The 17,928-nt window shown below is 44.4% G+C and overlaps 1 protein-coding gene across 4 annotated transcripts in view; it reads right to left on the reverse strand.

Annotated features, from left to right (window-relative positions):
- The window catches only part of LOC124036186 (protein piccolo-like), a 102,734-nt gene that overhangs the window by 33,860 nt on the left and 50,946 nt on the right, over nucleotides 1-17,928 (reverse strand). For 2 of the 4 annotated variants that reach the window (XM_046350439.1, XM_046350430.1), the window contains exons 5-12: nucleotides 17,054-17,649; nucleotides 15,873-16,904; nucleotides 15,183-15,448; nucleotides 11,283-12,069; nucleotides 6,140-7,193; nucleotides 3,842-3,910; nucleotides 3,265-3,291; nucleotides 247-338 (exon numbers count right to left, since the gene is read on the reverse strand). In XM_046350439.1, coding sequence (XP_046206395.1) covers nucleotides 247-338; nucleotides 3,265-3,291; nucleotides 3,842-3,910; nucleotides 6,140-7,193; nucleotides 11,283-12,069; nucleotides 15,183-15,448; nucleotides 15,873-16,904; nucleotides 17,054-17,649 — 3,923 coding nt within the window. The remainder of the gene's footprint in view (nucleotides 1-246; nucleotides 339-3,264; nucleotides 3,292-3,841; nucleotides 3,911-6,139; nucleotides 7,194-11,282; nucleotides 12,070-15,182; nucleotides 15,449-15,872; nucleotides 16,905-17,053; nucleotides 17,650-17,928) is intronic. The other 2 variants (XM_046350449.1, XM_046350458.1) reach the window with 2 other exon arrangements.

A 17,928-nucleotide genomic window follows, 5' to 3' on the forward strand; every position in this document is an offset into this window, starting at 1 on the left:
ATGGCCAATATACCATGGCTAAGGGCTGTTCTTAAGCACGACACAAGGCAACACCCGAAGTGCCTTATTGCTATTATAAACTGGTTACCAAAGTCATTAGAACAGTGAAAAAAAATGTTTTTGTCATACCCGTGGTACAGGCTGATATACCACGGCTTTCAGCCTATCTGCATTGAGTCTCAAACCAGCCAGTTTATATTGTATTTTATTAAATGTAGTCAACTAGACGTATCCAGCTCCTCTAACCTGTCTCCTGTCCAGAGCTTGTCCGTTTACCCGATGTTGTCTCTCTGCAGGCTTGTCAAACCAGTCAGTGTCCTCCCTCCTCAGGTGGTATGCTACACAGGGACAGAGACATGGGGAGGGGGAGACGGGTGGAGAAATGTGGACAGGGACAGAGACATGGGGAGGGGGAGACGGGTGGAGAAATGCGGACAGGGACAGAGACATGGGGAGGGGGAGACGGGTGGAAAAATGCGGACAGGGACAGAGACATGGGGAGGGGGAGACGGGTGGAGAAATGCGGACAGGGACAGAGACATGGGGAGGGGGAGACGGGTGGAGAAATACGGACAGGGACAGAGACATGGGGAGGGGGAGATGGGTGGAGAAATGTGGACAGGGATAGAGACATGGGGAGGGGGAGACGGGTGGAGAAATGCGGACAGGGACAGAGACATGGGGAGGGGGAGACGGGTGGAGAAATGCGGACAGGGACAGAGACATGGGGAGGGGGAGACGGGTGGAGAAATGCGGACAGGGACAGAGACATGGGGAGGGGGAGACGGGTGGAGAAATGCGGACAGGGATAGAGACATGGGGAGGGGGAGACGGGTGGAGAAATGCGGACAGGGACAGAGACATGGGGAGGGGGAGACGGGTGGAGAAATGCGGACAGGGACAGAGACATGGGGAGGGGGAGACGGGTGGAGAAATGCGGACAGGGACAGAGACATGGGGAGGGGGAGACGGGTGGAGAAATGCGGACAGGGACACAGACAGAGAGGGGGAGACGGGTGGAGAAATGCGGACAGGGACACAGACAGAGAGGGGATAGTCAATGGTCAAACCCTTTACAAGCAGGATAGATGCCCAACTCCAAATCAACCGCTAGCCTCTAGCCCCTGATCCTATATTATGCACTTTATATAGATCTGAAGGTATTAGCAATATTGTAATATCTCTAAGTCACTCTCTGCTAGGCTTGGCAGAGTCTATGTGAATTATCAGATCTACACATGTGCCTTGGGGCGGGAACTAGGTGGCTATGTGGAATTGGCATGAGTAGCACCCCTTAAAAAATGTGACAGTGTGTCCATGTGTGTGCTTGTGTGTAATCAGTGATCTGAGTGTGCTGTGTGAGGTGTGTGTGAGTGGTGAAAACCCTGCTCTGTCCCATCACCAGTTGTATTAGTGTGTGTGTGTTTTAGCGCGTGTATGTGCACGTGTGTGCTGATAAACAGGTCATGCCAAGAGATAGTGAAAAATCTCCACAATGGGTCAGGGCCACAGTAGAGACACGCTGAAGGTGGACGGAGGAGAGTGTCTTCCACAGTCACAGTACAGTAGTACAGTACAGTAGTATAGTAGTACAGTACAGTAGTACAGTAGTACAGTAGTACAGTAGTACAGTACAGTAGTACAGTACAGTAGTACAGTAGTACAGTAGTACAGTAGTACAGTACAGTAGTACAGTAGTACAGTAGTACAGTACAGTAGTACAGTAGTACAGTAGTACAGTAGTACAGTACAGTAGTACAGTACAGTAGTACAGTAGTACAGTAGTACAGTACAGTAGTACAGTAGTACAGTACAGTAGTACAGTACAGTAGTACAGTAGTACAGTAGTACAGTACAGTAGTACAGTAGTACAGTACAGTAGTACAGTACAGTAGTACAGTACAGTAGTACAGTAGTACAGTACAGTAGTACAGTACAGTAGTACAGTAGTACAGTAGTACAGTACAGTAGTACAGTAGTGCAGTACAGTAGTACAGTAGTACAGTAATACAGTACAGTAGTACAGTAGTACAGTACAGTAGTACAGTACAGTAGTACTGTAGTACAGTACAGTAGTACAGTACAGTAGTACAGTAGTACAGTACAGTAGTACAGTACAGTAGTACAGTACAGCAGTACAGTAGTAGAGTACAGTAGTACAGTAGTACAGTACAGTAGTACAGTACAGTAGTACAGTACAGTAGTACAGTACAGTAGTACAGTAGTACAGTACAGTAGTACAGTGGGTTTCTGTACAGCACTTTGAGATATCAGCTGATGTACGAAGGGCTATATAAATAAATTTGATTTGATTTGATTTGATTTTAGTACAGTACAGTAGTACAGTACAGTAGTACAGTACAGTAGTACAGTAGTACAGTACAGTAGTACAGTACAGTAGTACAGTAGTACAGTACAGTAGTACAGTAGTACAGTACAGTAGTACAGTACAGTAGTACAGTAGTACAGTACAGTAGTACAGTAGTACAGTAGTACAGTACAGTAGTACAGTAGTACAGTACAGTAGTACAGTACAGTAGTACAGTAGTACAGTACAGTAGTACAGTAGTACAGTACAGTAGTACAGTACAGTAGTACAGTACAGTAGTACAGTACAGTAGTACAGTAGTACAGTACAGTAGTACAGTAGTACAGTACAGTAGTAGTAGGAGTTCCCTTTGCCCTGAGACAGTGAGGTGGGACATTGATAGCTGATGTTGTTATCAGGGTGATCTAACATCATGATCATTGTTGCATCTATCATCGTGTGAGAGACGCTCGACAACTACTGATGCGGTATTCAGATATGTCATTGTTGTGGTAATGTATAGCTTTTAAATGTGGAGCTGTATCTGAGCCACCTTGCAATGGTGCATGAACATGAATTCCAGAAATGGGTTTGATATATGTACAGAACCATTTAAATGTGGATCATTCCAGAAATGGATTGGGGAACCACTACCGTATATGATATGTTTACAGTACATTAACATCAAGACATGGGTCATTCCATGATGAGGTTGATATGTGTAAAGTACCATCCAAAAATGGGTCATTCCAGAAATGAGTCTAAAATGTTTGTGTACGTGATACCATCAGCATCAGGTCATTGAGCACCATGGGGTGTGGGGTGTTGTGGGGTGGAAGCAGACATTGTCTAAGCTACATGGGGTGTGGGGTGTTGTGGGGTGGAAGCAGACATTGTCTAAGCTACATGGGGTTGGGATGTGGTCTGGATTAGACTGTTCACACTGCAGCTCTCACCTTCTATGTTCCAGTTGGGGCCTCCGGCTGGGGTGTAAAGTTATATGTTTTAGAAACGGCTACAACACAATGTCTTGAATCTCACACTTATTCAGAGGACTATGTCTCCATCCACTTACACTGTATATCACATGCACTGAACTACATATAGTGGAGCACATGCTTTGAAAGCAAATAAATACATCTTATAACATTATAGTCCATCAGGGAGTTTGCATTTCTGATTGGAAGTGCATGAAAGATGTTATAATACAGCAATTGTAGAATAATTGTAAAATGATCTACCTACAAATACACGGGTATTTACTCAAATACATCAAATGCATAGCATTGACTTACTGTAAAGTCACATGGATACTAAAGCATTCTAAACATCAAAAGGTAGACTCAACTATATGACATCACAGTGCGGCGACTTATTTTGTCTTGCCAATTCGCACCCTTCCTTGAGGCATGGCTGGGTACGGCTGGGTATGATGATGTCATATTGCGGAGTGTCCCTTTAACATGGTGCTGCTGTATTAGTGGAGGGCAGGCAGCAGGGCCAGTGGGGAGGAACTAAACTAGAATACTCTACCGTGTCTGATACTCTCATGAAAGATTCTGGGATCATCTCTGTTCAGTGTCAGCATGGAGTCATTTAGGGCTGGAACCAAGGCAGATAGACACTTATTGATGTAGGGTCAGAAAGAGAGCCTTCTGCTGCTCATCAACTACTAATTCACCTGTCATTGGGGTCAGTTTTATAGTAAATTTAAAACTGTATAACATGCTATTCAAATGAAAATGCTTTGTCAAATGAATCAACTTGCATATATGCTTATTAATGTGTGTGTGTTCGTGTGTTTCTGCTTGTCTTTTCCAAAATATATGTTCAAATACGTAAAGAGAAATGGTGTGCATTCTGAAACTAAATATCAGTAACTACACTATGCTGGGCCAATAGAAACATAGGGGCATGTTGAGGAGTGGGGTTCTGGTTAGTAAACATAGATGTGAGAAGGACAGCTGAAGAGATGGGGAGAGAACACATTAATATGCTACCAATCAGAAGAGAGCATGCACATTACAGTCGCTTGGAAACATTCAAAGCAACCAACATCATGCAAAAGACGATGTCAAGCTTTATTGAAATGGAAACTCAAACACATTTTATCTCACAGCAACATGCATGAATACAAAATGGAACATACCCAAGATGTGCAGGGATGAATATGCTATAAATAACTGTGTAGTGTGACTACAATAACATACACTGAATGTACAACACCTTCCTAATAATGAGTTGCACCCCCACCCCCTTCTGCCCTCAGAACAGCCTCAATTCATTGGGGCAAGGAGTCAACAAGGTGTGGAAAGGATTCCACAGGGATGCTGGCCCATGTTGACTCCATTGCTTTCCACAGCTGTGTCAAGTTGGCTGGATGTCCTTTGGTTGGTGGACCATGCTTGATAAACACGGGAAACTGTTGAGTGTGAAAAACCCAGCAGCATTGCAGTTCTTGACAGACTCAAACCGGTGAGCCTGGCACCTACTACCATACTCTGTTCAAAGGCACTTAAATATTTTGTCTTACACATTCACCCTCTGAATGGCACATATACACAATCCATGTCTCAATTGTCTCAAGGCTTGAAAATCCTTATTTAACCTGTCTCCTCCCCTTCATCTACACTGATTGAAGTGGACTTAACAAGTGACATCAATAAGGGATCATAGTTTCCACCTGGATTCACATGGTCAGTCTGTGTCAGGGAAAGAGCAGCTGTTCTTAATGTTTTGTTTACTCAGTGTACAGTATATCAGTCTACTATAAACATGGATCCAAATCTAAAACTCAAATAAACAAACAAATAATCTACAAAATCCTTAGGGGGAAAAATGACATTGCATTGCAATATAAATGTGAGCATAAGCTCTCTGTATTATTACTGCTGTAACAGTATGTGTGTATTTCTGGTAAAGAGACAAAGTGAGTGAGTCAGGTACAATATAAATGGCTGACTGCATCGTCTGAACAATTACAGTAACTAGATCCAGACCCACACATAGTGATTCAGCATTATGCCTTTAAAATGGCTGCTGACAGCAGGCCAAGCTCCACAACAGCTGAAAAGTAAATATAGGTATGTCTAAAGGCCTGACCTACTTTCTACAAAAACCAGACACCATTTTCTGTCTGGAGAAGAAAAGGAAAGGAGAGGAGAGAGTAGGAGTGGTGTACTGTAGACAACAGGGCCTGTAGTCCCAGGGTGTTTCTCTCTGTCATCCTATCATGAATCCAACAGCTTGTATAGACTATAGATAGCACCCAGATTGTTGCGACAGTTTACCAGCTACTGTTGCATATTCATTAGTCTCCCATCCATTTAAATAGGTTAACACCTATTTAGTCCACAGAGGCACAGACGCACAGAGGCACTTAAAGTGTATTTACGATCACATATAATACATTATTGTTACTTTTACTGTTCTGTATGCTTACATGAAGCCCTGTATCCATCCCATAATACATTCGGTCAGTGATGAAACCAGGAAGCCAACATATAAAAGAAGAGAACAGAACTGGAGCATGCTAATAACAACACAGACACACTGCCTCATACATAACATCAACCGTATTATGTATCAGCGAAGAAGACAGACAAAAGAAGACAAAATAACAAATAGTGTTGCATGCAGAGATCAAACAAGACAGAAACATAAACCAGAATAAAAGACAAAGACAACATGATGATAACAGATGTGAAATAATAAGTGATGAGGACAACAGAGACAGAGTCAAAGCCTTCTAAGGCAGACATACAAACAGTCAGGAGCATTGCGACATGTCCAGAGACTCAGGGTGCTGTGAAAGCCTCAGGAGCCATTTACCTTCGCTGTCAGACATCGCTCCCCCCAGATCATCCATGATGAAGGCTATGTCTCTGTCGTAGACCCCACTATGTCCACGTGTAACCCTGGACTCCTCCCTCATGTGCTGCTGGACCTCCGGCAGGGAATGGCTGGAGCCAAACTGGTCTCTGGAGTCAGCTGAGATAGGTGGTAGAGGACCAGCTGAGGCTCTGGCCATGCCCATTGGCTCTCCCACCGGGCTCAGAGGGCTCTCCTCTTCTGAGTTCTGAGCCACGATGGGGATTCGCCCGATGGGCAGGCTGGTGGGCTTGTTCCTGGCCAGTCCGGAGCCGAACGCTGCATCCAGGGCTTCTCCCTCGCTCCTCAGCCTGAGAGAAGAGCTAGACAAGTCCCGTTTGATGGAAAGATCCAGGCCATAGACAGAAGTGGGGCGGGAATTGGGTCGTGAGGAAGGGCGAGAGCTCGTGCCGCTGGGGTAGGTGGTGTCATCCTGTAGGGTGGACCTCATGGTGGGTCCCCCCAGGCTAAGGGACTGGCTCAGAGAGCCAGCCAGATTAGTTCCCAGAGAGGAGCCGAGGTACTTATGCTGCTCAGAGAGGTTCTTCTTCAGGCCAAAGTTGATCTCATCCTGAAGCAGTCTGGCTCGTGTGGACAGGTTGGTGACAGATGAGACTCCAGAACCCAGGAAGCTGCTGTAGTCTGGCTCCAGGTCTCTGCTCTCCTGGATGGGGGAGAATTTTGTTATCTTGGGGTCCATCAGGGTTGCCTTCTTCTGGTTCTTGATCTGTTTCTGGTAGAGCACGGCGGCAGGAAGCTGCTTGGCAGCTTGTTTCTCCAAGGTCAGTCGGCTGATGCTGTACTTCTCAGCCTTAGGGAAGTGTCTGTAGCTGGGGTCAGTGGGGATGTACTGAGGCATGCCCAGGCCTGAGAGGTGCTCCAGACCCTCCGTCCCTCGTCGAAATTCCTGCTTTATTTGTTGCTTCAGGAGCTTCAGCTCATAGGGCTCTTCCATAGAGTCCTCATCTCCTTTACCGTAGCTGTGCAGACGCGAGTTACCCAGGAACGCAGCGACCTAAACAAAGAAAAGAAAACCATCATCATATTGCATAGAATTTTAAGCAATTTTCAGCAAAACCTACACAAGACACACTGAGACAGAGTATATACAGTTTGGCAAAAAAGTATTTAGTCAGCCACCAATTGTGCAAGTTCTCCCACTTAAAAAGATGAGAGAGGCCTGTAATTTTCATCATATGTACACTTCAACTATGACAGACAAAATTTGAAAAGAAATCCAGAAAATCACATTGTAGGATTTTTAATGAATTTATTTGCAAATTATGGTGGAAAAAAAGTATTTGGTCACCTACAAACAAGCAAGATTTCTGGCTCTCACAGACCTGTAACTTCTCCTTTAAGAGGCTCCTCTGTCCTCCACTCGTTACCTGTATTAATGGCACCTGTTTGAACTTGTTATCAGTATAAAAGACACCTGTCCACAACCTCAAACAGTTACACTCTAAACTCCACTATGGCCAAGACCAAAGAGCTGTCAAAGGACACCAGAAACAAAATTTTAGACCTGCACCAGGCTGGGAAGACTGAATCTGCAATAGGTACGCAGCTTGGTTTGAAGAAATCAACTGTGGGAGCAATTATTAGGAAGACATACAAGACCACTTATAATCTCCCTCGATCTGGGGATCCACGCAAGATCTCACCCCGTGGGGTCAAAATGATTATAAGAACGGTGAGCAAAAATCCCAGAACCACACGGGGGGACCTAGTGAATGCCCTGCAGAGAGCTGGGACCAAAGTAACAAAGCCTACCATCAGTTACACACTACGCCGCCAGGGACTCAAATCCTGAAGTGCCAGACGTGTTCCCCTGCTTAAGCCAGTACATGTCCAGGCCCATCTGAAGTTTGCTAGAAAGCATTTGGATGATCCAGAAGAAGATTGGGAGAATGTCATATGGTCAGATGAAACCAAAATATAACTTTTTGGTTAAAACTCAACTCGTCGTGTTTGGAGGTCAAAGAATGCTGAGTTGCATCCAAAGAACACCATACCTACTGTGAAGCATGGGGGTGGAAACATCATGCTTTGGGGCGGTTCTTCTGCAAAGGGACCAGGATGACTGATCCGTGTAAAGGAAAAAATGAATGGGGCCATGTATCGTGAGATTTTGAGTGAAAACCTCCTTCCATCAGCAAGGGCATTGAAGATGAAACATGGCTGGGTCTTTCAGCATGACAATGATCCCAAACACACCGCCCGGGCAACGAAGGAGTGGCTTCGTAAGAAGCATTTCAAGGTCCTGGAGTGGCCTAGCCAGTCTCCAGATCTCAACCCCATAGAAAATCTTTGGAGGGAGTTGAAAATCAGTGTTGCCCAGCAACAGCCCCAAAACATCACTGCTCTAGAGGAGATCTGCATGGAGGAATGGGCCAAAATACAGTGTGTGAAAACCTTGTGAAGACTTACAGAAAACATTTGACCTCTGTCATTGCCAACAAAGGGTATATAACAAAGTATTGAGAAACGTTTGTTATTGACCAAATACTTATTTTCCACCATAATTTGCAAATAAATTCATTAAAAATCCTACAATGTGAATTTCTGGATTTTTTTTTCTTCTAATTTTGTCTGTCATAGTTGAAGTGTACATATGATGAAAATTACAGGCCTCTCATCTTTTTAAGTGGGAGAACTTGCACAATTGGTGGCTGACTAAATACTTTTTTGCCCCACTGTAACAAAACCTACATATCACAGAAGAGCATTTACTTTAAATCAGTGGAGGCTCCTCAGAGGAGGAAGGGGAGGACCATCTTATAAAGTGAATTTCATGAATGTTGTTAAACATTTAAAAAGTTATCATTTTTTGATAAAACTATACTAAATATATTAATGTCACCAAATAACTGATTAAAACACACTGTTTTGCAATGAAGTTCTCCAGTAGCCTCAACAGCACTCTGTAGGGTAGCACCATGGTGTAGCAGCTATTTTTTGTCCTTCTCTGTAAATTGACTTCAATACAAAATCCAGGAGGCTCATGGTTCTCACCCCCTTCTATAGATTTACACAGTAATTATGACAACTTCCAGAGGACATCGTCCAACCTATCAGAGCCCTTGCAGCATGAACGGACATGATGTACACACAATCAAATGATCAGATAATGAATCTAGTACTGAAAGCATAAACTGGAGCCAGCTAGCACTGCAGTGCATAACATGTGGTGAGTAGTTGACTCAAAGAGAGAGAAAGACAAAAAATTAATTTCTTCAAAAACTAAGGAGAAGCAGCAGCAGAGAGAGAGAGATAGCTATGTTTCATTGTATTTTTGTTCACTTTCACTTACTTAGCTAGCTAATGCAGCCAGGTAATTTAGCCTACTCAAACCATTGGCTCAAACAGAGAGGAATGCTAATTATGTTAGCTAGCTGGCTAAGAATATCAAACACTGGAACCTTCCAAGTCCAGGTAAGCTTTCGCTTTTTTGTTTTATTACCACCGGGGCCCGCCGGTGTAACAGCTAAACTGCTTGCTGTACACTGTTACTGCGTGATTGTAGCGGGTTTACTAATGTGTTAGTTGTAATGTCTATGTTGACTATGAAGTTAACCATGACTAACCCCATTCCGTACAAATATGCGCAACCGCAGCATTCAAACAAGGCTGCAATGAAAACTAATGGGACTATGGCAACTGTATTGCATCAAAATCTGGGATGTGAACTAAGTTTCGATTCAGCGTTGATTGACATTGTAATGGACAAATAGTATTTGAGAAAATACCAAAAAATGGACCCCTCTGACGTGGTACGTTACATCGTGACGTAACGTGCATTTGCAACTCATTCTGTGTCATACAGCCTCTCTCCACCAGGTATAACGCTTCTCTCGCAGTTTAAAAACAAGAAAGGGACAGAGGATACCTAGTCCATTGTACAACTGAATGCATTAATTTTTTGCGTCATCACGACTCAAAAGCCGAGACAGCCACTGTTTACTTCTGAAGATAAATTTAGCACCGCAGCCCTAAAACCCAATTCAAATTCGACACAAACCTTCCAATAGGTATGTAATAACACATTATATAAACTCTTTATAGTGTTTTATTTACATTTTAGAGGTGATAAATAGGACAGATTGGGTGAAAAAAATCAGTTTCCCCACACGACATATCTCCCCCTTTCACTATTACGCAGTAGGCTTTGCTTCCCCACCCGCCATTTTTAGAAAGACCCGACGGAGCTCATTGCATTCTTCAATCATGCAGAGATGGGCATCATGAAGGTCTTGTCGTTGATTTTGCTGGAAAGGGGAGAAATTGTCCTTTATAATAGTATTACAGTTGATCTGGAAGTAATGCGTTTTTGGGGGCGCTAAAATAAGGTCAATTGTATGGACCAGCACGGTGTACAAAAGTGCATTAGTTAACGTTTGCTAATATCATGACAATGATGTAAGCTGTGTTTAGCGATTAACACTTATGATATGAAGGTTTGGCTTGGAAATGTTTTTTTCGCCTGGTCACAGATAGCTGTTGTGTTGTGCAGAAGTCCACAAGTGAAGGGAAAGGTGAGAGGACAGTGAGTAAATGCGAGAAAGAATTATACAACGAGCAAAGTGATGATGCTGTGGCTGCTATGAAAGTCAACTGTGTGTGCGGGTAGTCAGGGGTGTATTCATTCCACCGATTCTGTTGAAAAACTTTTCTTAAACGGAAGCAAAGGAATGAAACATAGATAAACTTACCTGAATTTGTCCAATATAAACTTTAGTGCGCAACTGTTTGGACTAATGATTACACCCTAGATCTGTTAGATGCAAGCAAGAGTGTGCTAGGTGGTATTGAATGTGTCACTGTCTATCACCTTGATTACTCCCATTTGTCTCTCGACCTGTGCACCTACATTATAAACTTTCATTCGTAGGCTAGGTTGTAGCAACCTCATGATGGGTATAGGAAAAATGTGAGTATCATTTAGTAGCCTAAACCAATCAATGTTACATTGAGCTGGGTGAATGGAATATGAATGACAGTCATCCAATATGCTGTAATAAAAATAAGGATCATAAAAAATAACAAAATCCTCCCTAATTTTAAACAGCAACGACCGCCACTGCTTTAAATACATAACAGTTACCTCTGCAGTGCGCCTGGCTTCAGCGACCCGGAGCAGCCTGTCAGCCTTGGACAGGTCCTTGTCAGTCAGGCTGAACCCTGACCCCAGCCCTGCAGAGCCTTTAGTCAGCTGCTCTATGTCCTCTATCAGAACATAGTTCCTGGCGTTGTGGTGGTCGATGTCAGCGTAGAAGGATTCAGTAGATATATTAGACATGGGGCTGGAGGCCATTCTCCTCTCCTCCAGACCCATCCTCAGTTCCAGGCTGTTGTACTTTCCCACCCCATACCCACCCTCGCTGGAGGAGGGTACAATGATGATGGGCTGGTTCCGGACCACCTCGTAGTTGGTGGTGTTCTTGGACTGGTAGCCTGAGGACTGGGCCTGCTGGTGGGAGTGGGAGGCCTGGGGGTAGGACAGGCTGGGTACAGAGGAGTAAACTGACTGACTTTGGTAGGGGTGCTGCTGGTAGAGGGCCTGCTGCTGGTACAGGGTCTGCTGGGGGTAGTGGCTGGTGGCATTGGTCTGGGGGACATACTGGGCATAGTGGGAGTAGGGACTGGTTAGAGTGGAGTACTGAGAGTCGGCCTCAGTCTGAGGGGGGATGAACTGGTCAAACTCTGACTGGGGAGCTGTCCTGGGTCTCTCCAGGCCGTGATTGCTACCTCTGGTCTCCCTGATGTTGCTGACCTCACTGTCTGACATGTAGTCTCTCTCCTCAGCCACACCCTGCAGGTAGGCCCTCTCTCTTTTCTCCCTCTCCTGCAGCAGGGCATCCTTACGACGGTTGATGCCCATCTCAAGGTACCTGTAAAAAGGAGAAGATGGGATAGAATTTACAGTGGCTTGCAAAAGTATTCAACCCCCTTGGCATTTTCCTATTTTGTTGCCTTACAACCTGGAATTAAAATAGATTTTTGGGGGGTTGTATCATTTGATTTACACAACCAGCCAACTACTATGAAGGTGCAATTTTTTATTGTGAACAAACAAGAAATAAGACAAAAAAAACAAACCCCCCCCAAAGGCAATACTTTGTAGAACCACATTTTGCAGCAATTACAGCTGCAAGTCTCTTGGGGTATGTCTCCACAATCTTGGCACATCTAGCCACTGGGATTTCTGCCCTTTCTTCAAAGTAAAACTGCTCCAGCTCCTTCAAGTTGGATGGGTTCCGCTGGTATATAGCAATCTTTCAGTCATACAGATTCTCAATTGGATTGAGGTCTGACTAGGCCATTCCAAGACATTTAAATGTTTCCCCTTAAACCACTTGAGTGTTGCTTTAGCAGTATACTTAGGGTCATTGTCCTGCTGGAAGGTGAACCTCTATCCAGTTTCAAATCTCTGGAAGACAAACAGGTTTCCATCAAGAATTTCCCTGTATTTAGCGCCATCCATCACTACAGTTCTAACCAGTTTCCCAATGAAAAACTTCCCAACAGCATGATGCTGTGATTGTGTTCTCGGGGTGATAAAAGGTGTTGGATTTGCGCCAGACATAGCGTTTTCCTTGATGGTCAAAAATCTAAATTTTAGTCTCATCTGACCAGAGTAACTTCTTCCATATGTTTGGAGAGTCTCCAACATGCTTTTTGGCAAACACCAAACGTGTTTGCTAATTGTTTTCTTTAAGCAATGGCTTTTTTCTGGCCACTCTTTCGTAAAGCCGAGCTCTGTGGAGTGTACGGCTTAAAGTGGTCCTATGGACAGATACTCCAATCTCCGCTGTGGAGCTTAGCAGCTCCTTCAGGGTTATCTTTGGTCTGTTTGTTGCCTCTCTGATTAATGCCCTCCTAGCCTGGTCTGTGAGTTTTGGTGGGCGGCCCTCTCTTGGCAGGTTTGTTGTGTTGCCATATTCTTTCCATTTTTTAATAATGGATTTAATGGTGCTCCGTGGGATGTTCAAAGTTTCTGATATTTTTTTATAACCCAACCCCCGATCTCTACTTCTCCACAACGTCGTCCCTGACCTGTTTGGAGAGCTCCTTGGTCTTCATGGTGCCGCTAGCTTGGTGGTGCCCCTTGCTTAGTGGTGTTGAAGACTCTGGGGCCTTTCAGAACAGGTGTATATATGCTGAGATCATGTGACAGATCATGTGACACTTAAGTCCACCTGTGTGCAATCTATTTAACTAATTATGTGACTTCTGAAGGTAGTTTGTTGCACCAGGTCTTATTTAGGGGCTTCGTAGCAAAGGGGATGAACACAAATGCACCACCTTTCCTTTTTTTCTTTTTTACAAATATTATTTTTTCACTTCACCAATCTGGACTATTTTGTGTATGTCCATTACATGAAATCCAAATAAAAATCCATTTAAATTACAGGTTGTAAAATAGTACTGCACTGTACATGGCCGTGATAAGATATTTGCCCCCTTTCAGATTCTCTATTTTCTCTATTTTCAACCAAAAGCTGATATTAGATAAAGAGAACCTAAATTTACAAATAACAAAAAAAAGTATACTTGTAACTTTTAGTGTCAGCGTTTGTTGCTGGCATGTCATCCCTAAGTTTGTTTATCTTGCCAATGAAAAAGTAATTAAAGTAGGTCGCAATATTAGTGGGTTTTGTGATGAATGAGCCATCTGATTCAATGAATGATGGAGTCGAGTTTGCTTTTTTCCCCAAAATGTAATTTAAGGTGCTCCAAAGCTTTTTACTTTCATTCTTTAAATACTTTATCTTTGTTTCATAGTATTGTTTATTTTATTTTTTAGCTTAGTCATATGATTTATTAATGTCCAGTATGCCAATCAGTTGGGCTGCCAGACTTATTTGCCATACCTTTTGCCTCATCCCTCTCAATCATACCAGTTTTCAATCCACAGGGATTTAACAGTTTTTACAGTCATTTTCTTCATGGGTGCATTGCTTATTAGTAACTGGAATCAGCAATTTTATAAATGTGTCAAGTGCAGCGTCTGGTTGCTCCTCATTACACACCACAGAGCAGCAAATATTCTTTAAAGCATCAACATATGAATCACCACAGAACTTTGGTTTGCATAGATATGGCTATTATATTGTGATCACTACATCCTATCGATTTGGATACTGCTTCAAAGCAAATATCTGCAGCGTTAGTAAAAATGTGATCCATAAATATTTGTAACTACCCTGGTAGGTTGACTGACAACCTGAACCAGGTTGCAGGGACTGGTAACAGTTAGTGCCACCTTCAGCTGCAATGACTCCAACCAAATGCTTCCTGTAGTTGTTGATCAGTCTCTCATATCGCTGTGGATACATTTTGTCCCACTCTTCCATGCAGTACTGTCTTAACTCAGCGACACTTGTGGGTTTTCAAGCATGAAGTGCTCGTTTCAAGTACTGCCATCACAACTGCTCAATTGGGACTTTGACTTCAAATGAGTTGCTTTTTAACCATTTTCATGTAGACTTGAATGTATGTTTTGGATCATAGTCTTGTTGCCTAACCCAGCTGTGCTTCAGCTTCAGTTCACAGACGGATGGCCTGACATTTTCAGGTAGAATTCTCTGATACAAAGCAGAACTCATGGTTCCTTCTATTAAGGCAAGTCGTCCAGGTCCTGATGCAGCAAAGCATCTCCAAACCATCACACTACCACCACCTTTCTTGACCGTTGGTATGAATTGGTATGAGGTTCTTATAGTGGAATGCAGTGTGTGGTTTTCGCCAGACATAATGGGATCCATCTAGTCCAGAAAGCACCTTGAAGCACCTTCAGTCATCAAGACTCTTGAAAGAATGTTCGGATCAGTCAAAAGTATACATCTTTGGATGACAAGGGTCCCATTATGCCTGAGGGGGGAGTGATCACTTCATACAGACCCATGTGTTCTACTCATCTAAAGTATGCTATTGTATTGTAAATCAAAACTGGTTCATAAATGACTTGCCTCTTTCCCAAATGGTAAAATAAATAAATAACCTCAGCTTGGCATCAATCTCCTTCTCCTCCTCATCAAGCTCGGCCTGTTTCCTGCGGAGCTTGGATGACTCTCTCTCCACTAGATCCAGCTCCTTGTCAATGTCCTGCAGGATCTTGGCCCGGGCCATGGTGGTGTGACGGCCAAGCCGGCGGCGGGCTGAGTTGGTGCTGTAACCTGACGGGCCGGTCAGAGGGTCATCTTCAGGGGGTGGGTTGGGAAGGGTTCTCTTCACCTTCTTTCCAGTGCCTGACGAAGAGCTCTGGCCCTAGGACAGACAGAGGAAACGTCAATAAGACAACAGATAACATAAGTATCTGAGAGTACTTTAAGATGCAGTTCGGGATCTTAAGCAAAAAAAAATGTAACATATCATAAAATAGAAAAATAAAAAAACATTTTTATGTAATAATCATGTTAATTGCAGGACGAAATAAATCCTACGTAATGGATGACATAGAACACATTTGTATGAAGTAGTACAGAAAAATCGAGGACCCGTTTTGGCTTGTGAGCAAAACTACTGGTTGAAATGATACAAAAGATCTGGAGCAACACTTTAACACTATTGCAAGGTTTTTACTTTCAACAAACATTTCAACAGCATGCAATCAATGTGTTTTACTATGCCTTTAGCATGGTCATATTTAACACTATTTTATATTCCCAGTATTCTTACTGCAATGACTTACAGAGTAGCTGTCTGAGTAGTGGTAGCCTATCCTGTCCTCGGTGGTATGGCTGAGAGATTTTGGGTCAGATATAGACTTCTGCCCAGGCTTCAGCATCATAGGGCTGGAAGAAAACCTGGTCGGGTCAGTGGTCAGCATGTTTTGCCCTCCCTCCATGGCCTTACTGGAGGAGAGGGTGGACACTGTGGAGTAGAGCACCTTGGGGGACTTGGGGGTGATGTCTGCCGGTGAGGGGTGCCTCTGGTCTGCGTCTGTCTGGCAGCTGAGACTGCCACCTCTCTGAGAGTTCTCTGGGGCTGAGATGTGTTTGATGATCTCCACCTTAGTGTCCATCTGGATGCTGGGGCGTTTGATGCTCCCGGAGTGGTCGGTCTGGACAGAGATCTCTGCAATAGTCTGAATGGCAATGCTGGAGACCTTAGAGCCACCGTGTTTCCCCTCACCACTGTGCTTACTGGAGCGGGAGCGCCGCCGCGACCTGGCTGGCATGTCCCACTCAACCTCCTGGTCCTCCTCATCATCAGTCTGAACACTGCTGTCTACACCCTTCCTGTAGTTCCTCTTCCTCCTCCCTAAATACATCCTGTCTACTGAGTCCTCATCGTCTGTCTGGACCCCGCTGTCCACTATCCTCTTCCCTACCACTCCTGTACCATACCCCTGGTCACCAGGCTGGTTAGACCCTGCCGGTTGTTTCCTACTGAGCTGCAGCTGGTCCTGACCTCCACCCTCTCTCTGACCCTCACTGGTTACATACTGCCCACCCTCTAGCTGGGTGACAGTGGATGAGGTGGTGGACTCATCCCTAACAGGCCAGTATTGGCAGTTATCCCCGACCCCTGTATACTGCTTCTCTAGCAGGTTGTCTGACCCTGTAGTACTGTAGTGCTCCTCTAGCTGGTGCTGTAGCTGCACCTGGAGTTGTTGGATCTGCTCTAACTGTTGCCTCTGCTGGTTGTAGGTCTCTTGCTGGGCTACAAGTTGCGCCTGGTGCTCCTCTTCCTGTTGGATTAACAGCTGCTGTTTCAGAGCCTGTAGAATAGAATAGATTAACATTATTGTCGATCACCTTATAGTAACTGATTACAAACATATTAAAAACAGTGAGCATGAACAGTGACCACGAAACCCCGCACCATACATTAACACAGGAGACATATACCGTACACACACATTCATACCTGCAGCTCCTCCAGCTCCCTCTGCACCATGATCTGCTCCTGTTCACGGTAGCGCTGGATCTCCTGCCTCTCCCACTCCAGCTCCTCAGCCAGACACAGCTGCTTCAGCTTCTCCAGCTGCAGGAACTCCCTCTCCATCTGGTACTGGGTGATCTTGCTGTCATCCAGACCGGGGAACATGGGCGATGAAGCCAGGGCGTCCAGAGAGGCTGCGATGGCTTCCAGTGTCTGGTCAGAGTACATGTCAGGGAAGCCAGTCATGATGTCAGCCAGAACACTGGGCAGCAGGTCCTTGGGCAGGCTAGTGTCCAGGCTGATGATCTGTTGGCCAGGGTCGCTGGTGGGAATAAAGCCATAGGGGTGTGGAGCTGGTGCTGGCTGCTCCTGGAGGGTTGTGGTAGGAGGTAGGGTGGTGCTGAAGATGGAACCTGGCTGAGTGGTGATGGGGTATGTAGAAGGAACAGGGGCTGCTATGGAGGAGTATACCATTCCGTCTGAGGATCTAAAGACACTATAAGCAGAGACCTGGGAATATGGAGCAGTGGATATCCCCGTATACGCCCCAGCAGCTTTACTGGTGTAGTCTAGAGCTTCACCTGTTATGATGGGTCCAGAAATGTAGGTTTAAGTCAATGATTATAGCATCATAACTTTCTGTACAAAAAGAGGCCATGCAGATTCGATTTGGGGAGATCATAACACGAAGCATGCAAGTATATTCAGTCTGTCCAGCTAGCATGATGCAAAGCCAAAATATTGTGGGAGAACACGCAGGCATACGCATGCATCTGTGTAAAAGAAAGAAAAGACAAAAGAAACAGGACATTTATTAAAATCAAGATCGTTTCACAAATCATGCAAAAGTACAGTAAATG

The sequence above is a fragment of the Oncorhynchus gorbuscha genome, linkage group LG01, assembly GCF_021184085.1.
Source record: "Oncorhynchus gorbuscha isolate QuinsamMale2020 ecotype Even-year linkage group LG01, OgorEven_v1.0, whole genome shotgun sequence".
Lineage (NCBI taxonomy): Eukaryota > Metazoa > Chordata > Actinopteri > Salmoniformes > Salmonidae > Oncorhynchus > Oncorhynchus gorbuscha.